General features: G+C 36.3%; 1 protein-coding gene across 19 annotated transcripts in view; it reads right to left on the bottom strand.

Annotated features, from left to right (window-relative positions):
- SOX6 (SRY-box transcription factor 6) overlaps window positions 1-14,852 on the bottom strand; it is a 403,867-nt gene that overhangs the window by 227,561 nt on the left and 161,454 nt on the right. For all 19 annotated transcript variants that reach the window (XM_064425383.1, XM_064425386.1, XM_064425381.1 and 16 more), the window contains one exon: window positions 3,671-3,914. In XM_064425383.1, the coding sequence (XP_064281453.1) occupies window positions 3,671-3,910 (240 nt within the window). In that variant the 5' untranslated portion in view covers window positions 3,911-3,914. The remainder of the gene's footprint in view (window positions 1-3,670; window positions 3,915-14,852) is intronic.

Here is a 14,852-nt window from a genome sequence, read left to right as displayed (position 1 = left end):
AAGGCACAATACTTGCACCATTATCTTAGTACCACTTTGCCCTCTTCCCTACAGTTTACCACAACTAGTACATATGGCCTTAGCCTGAAATAGATTTTTTTTTCTAGTAGGGCTACAATCAGCAATAAACACCCAGAGATCCAGCTATTTTATACCAAGTTACAGTTAGAAACACAAGTATAATCTTTTCAGCTCAGTAATATGAATTTACAGAAATCTTTGGGTTGCTTTATCTTCCCCCCGCTGTAACATCAAATTGGCTGGTGAAATGATACTGGCAGTATAAATCATTACAGGTCTGACGTTACAGTTGTTACACATTGCTGAATCTGTCAAATGAAAAGGGAGCACAAAGGGAATTTCCAAATGCAGCTGCTATTTCCCATTTGTTAAATCCTTTTATTACACCATATAAGTACACAGCTGGGAAATACTATGGAGTAGGAGTTAAAACAAAATATTTTGGCTTCCAGACATTCAGAATACACAAAGGACTCAGTGGAAAGCAATGCCTGATATCAAAAGGGAGTGAAAGTTTGAAAACATTTTTAGCCAGTGTGTTTTTTTTCTGATAATGAACAATGTAGTTTAAAGGTATCTTACATTACAGAAAGTGCTGTGTACCATAAATGTTGAGTAAAAACCCAATTTTTTTCACTAAAATTGCCCTCCTACGGTATCTTTTCTAAACTTGAGATCTGTACAGCCCTTGTAGCAAATTATGATGCATACTGTGTGCTCTTTCAAATTCCAGTGAACTCCTTAGTAGTTTTAAGGACAGAAAGGATGCAGGATTGTGCTCTTAATTAGATACCAGATAAAAGAGAAATTTTTCCTCCCCATATGTCGACACAGCATTCTTTGAATTTACTATCTTTTAAGCAGACAATACACATTATTGATGCATTTTAATGACAGCACTACTGTCTTTACTTTCAAAGTAAATGCTATGAACAGGTGCTTCTTCAAATCTGCTTCTAAAGGATCCGTCTGGGAAAGGTCAGAAAGTGCTTACCTTTGGGGAATTTAGGTTTATTAAGTAAAAAAGCGGACACTACCACAGCACCTATCTCAGAATTGCCCAACCCACCTTCTGGAATCTGTCTTTCTGGAAAGAAATGTCTCTCCTCCCTCTAAGGAGTATGAACATGTTTTCATCAGGATAGTTGCAGGCCCCTCTAAATTCTTTCTTAACAATATAAATGCCTGCTCGACTGAGATACTTCAGAGAAACTCTTTGCAATGAATATAAACTTAAATGTTTGTTCATAAAGAACATATTTAAGTGAGAAAAAAATAATAATGAGAAATCGAACATGGTACTTAAATGAGAGTCCCTCAAGGAGGAAAAAAAATTTCTCCACTTCACTGTCGTGATCTCACAAGCTATCTAAGTCACCTAACTGTAAATACACTTGGACCTTGCTCTGTACATTTAGAGCTCTTTTAATTGCAGCCAAAAAACATGTCTTAGAATTTCAGTCTTCACTGGTAGCCAAGCCTTGTAAATTAGACTCAGCTTTGAGCTGGGAAGAAAAAAAAGATCCATTTGGTTTAGCTGAGAGCTTGTGAAATAAGGTTGACATATATCCACCACCAGATTTAAGCCTAGGGACTTGTGGAAACTGCTAATGATTTTCAGGACATTCATCTACATGGAATATTTACTGGAAAAAGGAGATAGGAAAACCAGAGTGCTAAGTCCCTCAAGCAAAGTTTATGCACCTGTTCTGAAACATGAGAGGCTGTGCAGTGATTCGTGCCTGTCCAGAGGTACAGCGAGTGTTGACATGACAGTGCAGCATTAGGGAAGGAAACAGAGATTGCTCTCTGACACTGGGACTGCAAACCCCTCCAGAGCAATATGAGCACAAATGATCACACTGTACAAGTACAAGGGCCAACCATTTCAGCTCACTCCAGGTCCAAGGAACAGGCTGAACCCCAAAAAAAAAAAAAAAAAAAAAAAAAAAAAAAAAAAAAAAAAAAAGCATGGAGGGGCTGCTGGAATCTAGGAGTTCCTTTCTCTCTAGGACACAGAGTAATTTTATCTATGATACTGGTGTCCTAATATCAAAATTCCAAGAGTGCACCTGCCTCTCTGAATGAATGGAGAAGTAGCCGATGAATTCACAGATTAACTTTTTCCATCAACAAACTGGATCAGTCCTTTCTAGTCTGCATGCAGCTTGTCCTCCTGATAACACAGAAGTTAAAATTATTCTAATGCCCTTATTGCATAACTTGGGCAAATGAGTGACTCTGTCCAAAATTCTGAATATAAGCCATATATACAACTTACAATCTACCTTTCCAAATTGCTAATCTATAATCTTTTTTTTAAAGTGATTTTGCAGTGAAAGTTTTGCCTTATTTATGACAGTCACCCAAATACCTAAGAATATTTCAGGCCTGACAAAGTTCTACACTGGGTTAAATTGTGCATTATAGATTAGACAGTATTTTTCTGGTTTGGTTTGATCTCTTGAATCAATTGGATTTTAGGAGAATAAAAAACCCCAACATTATATTAACAAAATTAATCTTATTGTAGTGCTATTATTTAACTAACTCCAGACATGATAATATGCACAAAGAACTCTGCTTTCTCTGTTGATTAATGCATTAGAATTATTATATCTAGTCAAATTTGAAATGAGTGCATTATTTTTAGTGGTGCTAAAAAAATTCTGCAGTTGTGCTTAAAATTATTAAAATCTGCTGATTTGTACAGGCAAAAAAAAATTTGCTGAAAAAAAAAATCTGCTCATAGATATTTAAGGGAATTTGAGAAATTTTATGAAAATGCAAATTATTCTTTTTAAGCTAATTGTCTGAATTTAAGGTTTTTGAAAGTCACTTTCCAGAGAATCTGGAATTATGTCCTAAATTTACAGAGCACCTGGCTGCTCCACATACCTTAGCTCTGTTTCTGAGGAATACACACAAGGAAAATAAATTGACTAAGATGCTCTGCCCATTCAGCCTTCATTCAGCCTGCCCATTTATTGCAGAGTTTTGGGGGTTCAGAGACAGAGCTACAATCACTAAATAAATAATATTTAGGCTACTGAAGAGAATAGGGATAATAATTCTGATCATTTCCAACATCACCTGTGACTAAGTGGTGATCTAGCTAGTCATAGCCACCTTTCCGCTCCACAAAAAGTTGTAATTTCCTAAAAGCACAGTAGGATGTTTGTGTCACCTAAAATGCCAGCTTCTTTGTTGCCGTATAAAGATATAATATTCTAGATTTGGTAGGTCTCTTTCTGAGAGACAAGTAAAAAAAATACATCAAAATTTTTTCCTTCAGCACAACACTTTGCAGATGACAAACAGTTGTGAGCTACATCCTCCTGTCAGAAATTAATGCTTGAATATATGAGCTAGAAAGGCTATGACATAAATCAAGGTATGAATGAAAACATGATAAATAGATGCATTTCCTTTCAGAAGGTGAACTCATCAAATGACCTCATTCAAATAGACCTGTATACTTAAGTAAATTATACAATTGTAATTTACAATTACACCATATGATGTTGATCTACTGCCGACGCTTTAACATTTAAAAAGCTTTACACCTGCACACGTCTTCCCAAAGGGCAGTGAGCAATCTCTTACAGCACTAAATTTGGAAAGCCCCTGTGGGGATGGCGAAACTCACCATTCTGTGTTGGGCTGAGATGACTCCATCCCACTCGGGGTCCTGCTGGATGGTGGTGACCAGGGTCGGTAGCTCCTCGGAGTGAGGTTTGTTGTGCATGACATTGTGTAGAGGCAGATGAGGGGCTGCGTGCTGATCACTGTTGCCCTCCTCCTTGTCTCGTGATGCTAAGTCCTGGGTCATTGTTTCCTCCCCATCAGCTGCACATGCAAATGGAGAGGTAGCCTGCTTGGAAGACATTCTTCTGCGAGACAAGAAAAGGAGACAAAGAAAACATTGGTGCTCAGTGACAAAAAAAAATAAAGCTCGAAACAGTCATCTAAGTGCATCACACCTGCCTAGAACAGTAACAAATTAATCACCTGCAGTCAATGGAAATACTCTAAAAAGCACAGGCCTGGGGGTCTGGACCAAAAATATTGAGGAAAAAGTATTCCTTAATGCCAAGACAAGGTCAGGGTTAAGTTATATGACATCATTCTGTTCATTTAAACTTGTTAAACAATATCATTTTCTCCAGCCATAAGAAAAGAGTGATTATATTGGTATTTTCATGTTGGTTTTGTACGAGTTCAATTCTTTAAAATTCTTACTCCCATGAGCAACCTGAAGCTTACAAGCAAACCTTTAAAGGAGAGAGCTCATCATGCTTACCTGACCTCATTCCTTGCAAGCAGAAGATGCTTTTTATAAATATGAGAATAAATTTTAAATCCATTTCAAATTCTGCTAAATTAGTCCTTTTGCTGTTTATTTAAAGCTGTACTGCTTTTAGACAGTTTAAAATTTTGCCTGGCTTTACCTTTTGGAAAGTGTTTTGAGAAGCTCATATGAAAAGTGTTCTAAACGTAAAAGGTTTATTAAATGGATGGATAATACCTTAGTAACATTTTAGAGTTCAAAATAATTATGTTTCCTTTCATATTAGACATGAAGTACAGGATATAGGTCGACAAAATACTTTGAGTTACTTAAAAGTGCAAGGAATAAATGCACTGATTTATGTTAAATGCCTTTTCCTAATAATGGCCTCTCACTACCATCTCATATGCAAACACAGCTTTCGCCACAGTTTCTGCACTTAGATGAAAATATTACTGACTTCAACTCAAAATCTGAAAACACTGTCATTTAAAATTTCTAGTAAGATTAACTGCAACTGTTAAAACAATCATTAATAAACCTGAAAAGGGACAGCTAAAATATATTGGTTATTTTCCCAGGTCTTAGTAACTTCAGAATATCCTTGACACCAAAATTGCTGAGAAACTAAGGAATAAGATCTTCACCTTAATTGGTTTTTAACAATAATTGATTTCATACCATTTCTTTAAAAATGCACAAATCAGTTAACATAGGAAACCACATGAGCATTTTTCAAATTAGCAAATCATTAACTTGCTAGTACTGTTTCTACAGACAAATAAATACTGATTAAAGGGTCTGGAAATCTGAGACTAACAGTTAAATTTACAAATCTGTCACATGCTTTCATGAATATTACAGTGAAGGAAATATCAAGTGCAAAGAAAAATAATTAAGTTAATTCCAATTTAAACAGTAGTTTTTATGTAGCAGCCTGTGTTTCACATAGGATTTAACAGCTAATGCTAAATTTCTCACAATTAATGAGGGAGTTCAGATTTAGTATCCTACAGTGAAAAAAAAATTAATATAGGATCAACTAATCTAATTATGTACAGTTCAATATGAAAGTATTACAAGCTTTGAAGTGCTCTGAAACATATTAAAACACTGATACCTATTTAGAATAACTATTCTGTAAATAGAGATAATCCTGCCTCTTAAACTCGATACTGGTGGGGGAAAAAAAGGTTTGTGTTTTCTTTAGGGAAGCCTAAGTGTAAGTGGGAGTCTAACATGAGTGTTGCCAATAAGCAGAACTGAGGAATTTAAACCGTGCATTGCATTCTTCCTATGCTAAAGAATTTGTGTTGATGCTACAGAGAACATGCCAAGAGTTCAGCAACCGGCATTATCGTGTGTACTTCAAAAGGTTCTGGCTCATAATTGCTATGATCCAAGATAAAATAAAAGGTTGCTTTCCCTTTTCTCATTAAAGTAGTCACGTTAATGCAATCACTCACATGAAAATATAAGTCATGCTTTGCGTAATTTGAAAACCCGACATGAAAACCGAAAGTCACAATAAAGGTTTTTCCTTTCTTTCACCTTCTCAACTGAGCTCATTCCTGTTTCATACTGAACGAGCTTCTGTGTAAAGCAAGAGCTATGGCTGTTTCTTCACCATAAATTAATCATGACACAAAACTAGAAATGAAAATGTCTCTTAAGAATAATTTCAACTACAAACTGCACCAATGAATAATACTGCACAATCCTAATTAAACACAACTCTGCAGCTGCAAAAATAGGCTGAATCTGTCCAAAGCTACGAGTTGGCTTTAAAGGCTGGTTTGTTAGGGACTGTTTTCTTAAGGAAGGCTGGGCCCTCAGTCTTAATCAGCCAATAAATTATTTCCTGCAATTACATTAAATAGAAAATTATCTTCAAATTGGGAATGTTAATTGAAAATCAAAATTCAGACTGAAGTTTAGAAATTACATGCTGAATATAATTAGTCTAGAAAGGCTTCACCTCTATTTCATAAACAGGCTTTTGGTGTTTCCCCAAGTGACCATTCAGCAAAGCTATCTACTGGTAATGCACTGTAAGGGAAGCATTTTTTTCCTTGACATGTACACTAATATACTTTCCTCTTATTCATGATGTTTTTAAACACAATTCAATAAAAAATCTCCATTCAATTGCTGTAAAGTTGATTACATAGAGAAAAGGGACTGTGTTAACACTAAAAATAAAATTATAAAAAGTCCCATTGACTAATAATCTCAAGCCATGCCCAGCAACTTTTTTCTGTACTGGAGTAAGAGAACAGACCAAGGGTAGGGTTCAAGTGCATCCTAGCTCCACCCACCACTTTTCCCTGCTGCTCCACTATGGACAGACACCTTCCATGCTGCACTTTAGTCAGTCACCTATAGTCTTGGAGCCTCGAAGGGAAGACAGGCTCAGGCAGGCCTCCCAGGCACTTGCTTTTCTCATGGCATGATTTTTAGGGGTGTGTTTCACTTGTATTTTTTCCAAAGCTTTGTTAAAACAACTAGATTTAACGGTAACTTTTTGGTTGTTAGATTTAAAACATTGGGTTTAAAGGGACAGATGTGTAGGGGCCTGTTAGATTAAGCCCTTCACACTCTTTTGCCAACACAATTATTAACTCAGTGAGTATACTTCATTTTTACATGGCTTTCTGAGGGTGTCCAGTTGTGCCTGGGTTTGCAATCAGGAAGGCAGAGCAAATTTAAACTCTGCAGATGGGTATTATCCAGCAATTTGGGAGAATTCTGAACACATCATTCCATCAGGTCAAAAGGCAGAGTTCAGTCAATAACTCCAAGGTCTCATTCAATTCCAGTGGAGAAGACTCTGGCCCAGTTGAGTAGTTTATGTTTATGATAAAATTAAGCCATAGAGCAGCGTGTTGTGTTAAAATATTTCAATGTTAAAATATGAGCATGAATAGCAGTCAAATTTTAAGCCATAACAACTTCCCAATTTTATATTTAAAATATTCAAAATGCATTTGCTAAAATCCCTGCTGAGAGGAGAAAAAAAAAATCAACATTCATAATAAATAAGGCTCGTAAAATGTATCAGAAATTTACTAATTTCCATTATAATTTATTATTTTTCTGCTATTATCAATTAAACTCACTGGAATGATTTTTTATTTTAAAAAAAAGTTTCTGATAAAAAATATCTCCCTAGTTATAACCCCTGCAAACAGGGGTTTATAATGGAAGTGCTGACACAACCCTAACTACAGCAGCGCAAATGGTGCCGCTATAATACACAAAATCAAGTTCTATTATTCTAAACTATCCTCGCTCGGGGGGTTTTCTTTACTGTGCTCCCAGACAAACTGCTGAAGCATGAAAAATTTAAATGCAATCAAGTGGGTCCAATTCTACTTTACTAGAACAAGTGTCTACAGTGGTACAATCTTAAAAGAAGATGCAACAGATTTGTTTGGTGCTTTTCTTTCTTTTTTCTTTTTTAGCTGTTTATTTATAATACTGTGCAGTGGAGATAAAATAAGAGAGGAAATTACACTCACATTATATCAGTATATTGATTACACAGCACACAATCAGAAAGAAAACTACATTGTGAAATTGTTGCTTTGGTTAAATTGACAGATTAGCTGAACACAGCAATCACTAAAGGTGGAAAATATATCTAATGGGTATGAGAAGAGGTTGAAAAAGGCCCTAATTAACTGAAGACCTATCACCTACTCAAGTCTGAGAATTTAAAAAATCTTGATCCATATTTTCCAACACTAGAATAAATGCTACATCATTTTGAATTTGAGACATAAACAAAATGTGATCATTTATCAAAAGGTCAGTAAACCTGAAGGACTGGACCCCAACTTCAGTCAGCCTCAATATCAAGATAGAAAAGCTGAAATTGAACTGCTACAGGTTTTTTTAACTACAAAAAGCTAAACACAGTCACAAACAACTTTATTTGCTATAGATATGACCTGATTTTTTGGTTTAAACCAGAGAAAAAATTCTCTCTGCCCTAAAGAAGACTGCCAGTCAGATCACAAGATATTGGTTTTCCTTTTTTCTTACACCCAGTGTGTGTTATACCTTTCTAAATGCAAATGTTAATGCTTTTTTTTGTCTAAGGATTTCCTACAGTCTCAAATTCTTTAAAAAATTCATATCCTCTTTTTCAAAACAATTAGCTGATATTCCTGACATGAAAGGTTTCCAAAGCCTGAAAAATCTTCCATCCCTGTTAACTGCTCAAATGATTAAATGTTACAGTAGAAATTAAGGCAAGACCTGGAGTTTCAGCTGCCAGACATTTCAGAATCAAGCCACAAAGTACAACAACAGATAACAATGCAATGGCCCAGACACTGTTCCAAAAACACATAAACTGAGCAATAACAACGAGATATATGACAAAGCAGACTTATAGTTGGCTGGGGACTCTCGCTTCTGCTCTGCTCCACCCTCACAAAGCATTCATAAACCTAAAGGCATGTCTACACTGCAGCCACATAAATGACTGCTTTGTAATGCTCAGATATCCAAACTAATTTTAAACAAGCTTCCTTCTGATAGCTCTCCAACTACAGTAGCATGGTGCTCAGATGGACTCATTCATCCTGCTTTAGTGACTGCAGCAGAGACATAACCCAGGTCTACAGCTCCAACAGTAGATTGGAATCAGATTAGATTAGAAATATATTCACTTACAGAGCTTTTATGAACAGTCTCCATTCCTTTTCCCCAAAGTGCCAGATTAAAGTACTTAAGTGCATGATTAACTGTAAGTATGCAAGCAGTCCACTAATTTCAAATTGGACTACTCGGTTTCAAAAAGTTAAGCACATGTCTAAGTGCTTTGGTGACTCCAGAACTAAATAAATTAAAAGAAACCATTTTTAGAAGTACTCATAACATTTTAAGCATTTCCTTCTAAACTTTTATGCTAACCTGCTGTTCATAACTAAAAAAAAAAAAAAAAAAAAAAAATCAGCCACAGCATCTTATCCCTTCCCAAGTTTGAAAATGTGCATACTCCTCTCATAATACTAAACATGGTTACAGGACCCTCCCTCACAAACCATCACTTAGCTTTGGGGTACATTAGATATATTATAGCACAGATAGACTTAAAGAAAAATTAATGTGTGTTAGCAATAGCCAAAATATTTTGCAGTTCTGCCCTGTAAAATAATGTTGTGTAGGCAGAACCCAGCAATGTAACTCACTGTAAAGCTAATGCTGTAACCTTGATGCCATTTTAGAATAGAAAGCAGTTTCCTAAAATTATGAAATCTCGTCTCTCTTTTCAAGTAGAATTAGGAACACAATTGAACAGTTAGTAAAAGATTTTGTACTCCTGGGGCCCCACACCTCAACATAAATCCCTCTGCACAAAGCCCGAATAGCTTGAGAAGGCTGCAATGGGAGAGAATCTCTCCGTTTCTGTTCCTGGCTCTGAGTCACAGCAAGGCCTCAGGCCGATCAACTCAACTCCCTCAAGCTCTTCCTTGGCTTCATTTTGCAGGAATTCTACATGAATTAGTTACATATAGATCATAAACAGCATTGCAAGATTAGAGAGTTTATGGTAATCGCAGGAACCACCTTGGAAATAAAAGGGCGGGAGGGGGAGTGGAAGCAAATGTGATTCAAGAAATGACAGCTAAAATGTTAACTGAGCACCCAAATCTCTGGCTGAAATAAGCATCATGCTAAGCAATACACCCACGGCTTCCAAGATACACACTCAGCTATTCTTGCATTTGTTTTTCCAATCCAGGCAAATTACAATTCCGCTAATAGATACAAATCCAAATCACAAAGTTTGACTTCAGATTCAAACTTCCTCAAAGCTCAGAGGGTTGGGAACAACTTCTTTGGTATTTCTTGTCATTTGAAAAAAAAAAAAAAAAAAAAGAATATGAGGGGAAAAAAAAAAACCCAGCTCCTTGAAAATTTTTGGAAAGTCATTTTCTTATGTTCGGCCATTAGAGTCACCTTCCCAGCCATGCAGCTACGGTCAACTACAAGGGTTAGGGAATGAGCTCTATTCTCTTCACCTAGTTGTTGAAAGCATCAAAATGGACACACCAAAACAGCCTCACAACCCCTGTGGACTTTTCAGTGAAAATCCAAAATGTCTGTTTGGATTCATAAATGCCAGAATCACAACCTGTTATTTTAGCAGGCTAAATACTCCATTATCTTTATCCCCCTGAAAATGCCTAAGGTGAACAAACCCACAGTGAATGCAGTAAAAGAGCAGTGAAAGAATAGTCACTTGGCACCTGGGATGTGCTCATCTTCAGTCACAGTAGTTAATATTTTCTATAGTTTATATTTAGCTGACAATATTGCTGTCACATTATTTAAACAGCTTGAGACTGTTCTTTGGACTGGAGCTCATATGCCCTGGAATGCTTTGACTCATGAATTGTTTCTCCTGATAATGTTACATCACGTAACCACCTCTGTTTAATTGGTTGGTATTAGCTTCTCAGTGATGGCTGCCTTTAAAGTCCTATGACTGGGCCATGTGTCTCTGGATATCCAATTTCTTACTGTTGGAAAAAGAAGAAAAAAAAAAAAAGAAGAAAAAAAAAGGCAGTACTGACTTCCAGCTATCTTTACCAATAATTATGGGAACAAGAGTGAGCGTGCCAAGAATTTATCCATCAGCAACTTATTAGGATTTGTTTTTCTAGGCAGCAAGTAAGAGAAAATACAATATAAATAAAAGCAATCCTTAACAATAAAATTAGAAAACAATGCTTGCTATAAATAAGCACTAATCCACATATTTTTATGGATCAGAATTACTTAATTGTTTATATGAATGATTATATAAATGGTTTTGATAAATGATGCCTAAAAATACTAAAATAAGAAAAACCTATTTTAGCATGTTTAGACTTTGAGACTTTACACAGAAGACAAAAATACTTTTTTTTTTTTTTTTCCTCCCTTAAAAAGCCAGTTAAGAAGTTGTTCTAATAACTAAAATTCCTCCTGATCACACTTAGACCTGGTGGGCATAAATTCCTGAAAGGTTCATAAAATCCTTTTAAAGCTCCACTAGAAACATGCTGCAATGGTAGGATACAGCATTCTTATATTAATTCCCTCCTATGGTACATTTTCAGCAGTTGCCTAAAATTCCATGTGATGAGCTAAACAGTTAATTTTCAATCTTACAGGTGTGAAAGGTCACATGCCATCTCTCTGCATTTCAGAACAGAAATATCAGTACAGCCAGACTTCTCTCCCCTCCTCCCATTTCCTACTCCCTCCTTTCCATATTTTTAGTTCTCAGTTCTAAGTCAAACCAAACAGCTCAGCAGACAGAGAAATGAAGTATCAGTTTCAGGCTCACCTGTAGCCTGTTGCATTAAAGCACCAAATTAGAACCTCCATGTAACACAAAACAATGGCTCTGCAGCTCAGTTAGAGATTTTTCCTTTTAATAAAAACCTTACACTACAAGCCTAAAAACATTTCTAGCAGGCAAAACATTTCTGATTCAGTAGAGGTTATGCAAGCATCAAAGCACTTAAATATAGGTGCCAAACCACATTGCCAGGAGCTCTTAGTATTGTGAAGTACTGTTACCTGACAGCTCAGTGAATATAAAATTGCTTGTTTCTCCAACTGAAGACAATCAAATTGTCACCTTCCATTGTAATAACACACAACTTGAGATCAGCAAAGTGCCAACACAATTACCAGGAAGAAACAAAACGTAAGAAAAATATCAGATCTAAAATTCTCTAAAGGGTAAACACTTCCATCTGGCTATTCACACACACACACAAAAAAAAGGAGAAATATGAGAGATTCAGATGAGAGATTTTATTCTCACTATCAAATATCCTAGTTTATTTAGCAATGAGATTTATTTGTAAAATAGAAAAAAACAGCGAAAGGAGGTGATTCATGAAACACTAAAAATAAACACAGGTCAGAACTGTGCTGGGATTTTACTTGTGCACATTTAAAATACTGCAAGGGTCAGCAGAGTTGCTGGTAAGGACGAGCATACATATCTGTATTGTTGTTATTATAAACTCATATATGTGAGGCTTCATAAAAATTAATTCTAACTGGCACATGGCGTACTTTGGCACAAGCTACACATGACGTGCCACTTTTATTTGTTTATTTAAATGACTTCACTCTAAGAACTGAAAATGAAGTTTGAACTGCAGTCTGCCTCAGAACTAGGACTTTCAGGATATTAAAAACTGAGGAAAACCTTTGAAGGAGGTAATCTGAATACATGAAAAATAGCATTTTCACCATATATTTCTTGAGGTTATTCAGCAAGTGGCCTACATATTCAGGAGTGAAATTTGCATTTTGGTGATGCAGAGATCTAATAACTAGAAATTGTTTTATATCTACAGTAGCTCTGGGCATCCTATAAACTACAAAAGAGTGTCCTAGGTAGGATATATACATGGAAAACTATTTTCATCTGGCTCACAGGAATGAAATGAAACTTAAACCCTTCTTGAAAAATTTGCACTGTAGGGTGATATAACGGATTATCTCTTCTCTGTTGACATTCCATTCAGTACTAACACACACACAAAGTTCCTGTACATTTCTTGATGAAAATCCACATCACCTTCACATACTCTGTAAGGTTTCCCCAGCTATGGGCAAGTTAGAAAAGAAAAGAGCAAAGCCAAGTCTCAGTCTTTGACATCAGCTTTCTCTGAAGGACTATTAAGGAATGGCAGTAATGGTCAAGGAGCTTTTTTTCCACCCTGCACAGCTGCGCCAGAACCAGATAAAAATCCTAACCCTTTGGATAAAGCAGGCACAAGGACTACTTCAACACATTGTTAGCCTTGCAGAAGAGGATAAGATGCAGCTCCACATATCCAACTAGGAATTCCTGCTGTGCCTTGTCTCAGGTGCCTCATCCACAGGAGCTCAGGTGCAATGCAGAAAAGCTGGATTTTCCAACTGCAGCCTGCTCCCAGGCTTTGGCCTTTGATGGTTGCTCCTGTGCGCTGCACTCAGTCACACAACAGCACCAGCAGGAACAGAGGAAGAAAGGAAGGTAGCAAAAACCCAAAACTATTTTAAAGGCCCAAGTATTTTGGTCAGATAGAACTAGACACAATGCCCATTTTTCTGCAACTTTGGGAAGTTCTGATTTTTGTTCAGGGTCCTTACAATCAGGCTTTTAGAAGGCAGCACTGTGCACAATACTGCTTTGTTTTGATCTAAGGTCTATATAATATGATCATTACCTGTGTGCACAATGGGGACCCCAAAATGTGTTTACAGACCCCTGCAGGAACCACCTCATTCACCAGTGAGCTGCAGCTACTGCTGGGAGAAGGGAGAGGGTAGTCTGGAGCAGCATTCTGTTCAGAAAAAGATTACATGCCTACCTAAACCTACTCAGGAAATATTTGAGAAATACCCCTTATTTGATGGGCAGTGTGGCCAAGAACAAGGGTGGTAAGGTCTCTCTTACTCTCCCCAAACTCTCCACTTCTTCGGCTGCTTTCCTTTTTATTTTAATTACCTTCACTACAAAACTATGAAGAAAAAAAGATAAATAATTACAACACTCTAAGAAATCAAATAAAGTACAACAAAACATTTTCTCCTCTATTAATTAAGGTAATCAGCTGCTATTAAGTGCAAACAATTTAAAGTTCAATTTATTGAGACTTTGAACCTCCTATCCTTTCAAAAGCTCCACAGGTGAAATATCTACCAATTTTAACTGACTTTTAAAAAAGCCTGAAATAATAAGACATTATTAAGTCTTAGCATGACATACTTAACATCAAATATTTTACCTGTTATTTAGTTTAAAAATAAATTAATACTTTCTGGTTTAATACTAAGCAGATTCCCAAATAAAGCTCTGTATTTTTTAAGGAATTCACTAAGGTATCTAAGGACTAGGCACCAAAAAGAATCAGAGAACATTAAAAAGTAATCATCACAGGAGAAACTTGCACCACTTCATTATTCAGCTTGAAGAGATCAAGCAGCAGCAGTCCCTGCATGCAGCACTCTGAAACTGCATCATTTGCAAAGTAAACTACAAACTCTCCCTGTCTTTTGGTTTCAGTTCTGTAACACACCACAAAATTGTTAAAAAGGAATAATCTGCAGTAATTGAGGACCTTCAACTATCCCACTTCCACAGAAGGTTACAGAATACAGCATCTGCTCTCTGAGAAGGAAACATGCATATCAAAATCAATCATAAGGGTAAAGGTGAAGAGTGCTCAGGCTCGGAATTGCTCCACATTTCTGAGTGTTCAAAGTTCAGTGTCAGTAATTTTAAATGTGTTAAAGAACATAATGAAGAACAACTATCAGAGTACAAAAGAAAACACAAGCCAGCACAGGAACCAAAGGCTCAGATGAAGTTCTTTCCAAATAATTAGAAAGTAAAAAGACCAATAGTCTAAAATGCAGACTTGAAATATTGTCAGTGATTTTAAATATTTTTTACCACTACCCTGCACATTCAGTTAGATCCCCTGCAAGTGATTTTAGCTAAAAGGCTGAGATATCCTTTTATAACTTG

This window comes from Passer domesticus, chromosome 6 (assembly GCF_036417665.1).
Source record: "Passer domesticus isolate bPasDom1 chromosome 6, bPasDom1.hap1, whole genome shotgun sequence".
NCBI lineage: Eukaryota > Metazoa > Chordata > Aves > Passeriformes > Passeridae > Passer > Passer domesticus.
The sequence above is the reverse complement of the archived record's forward strand: the minus strand, read 5'-3'. Positions and strand labels throughout refer to the sequence as shown.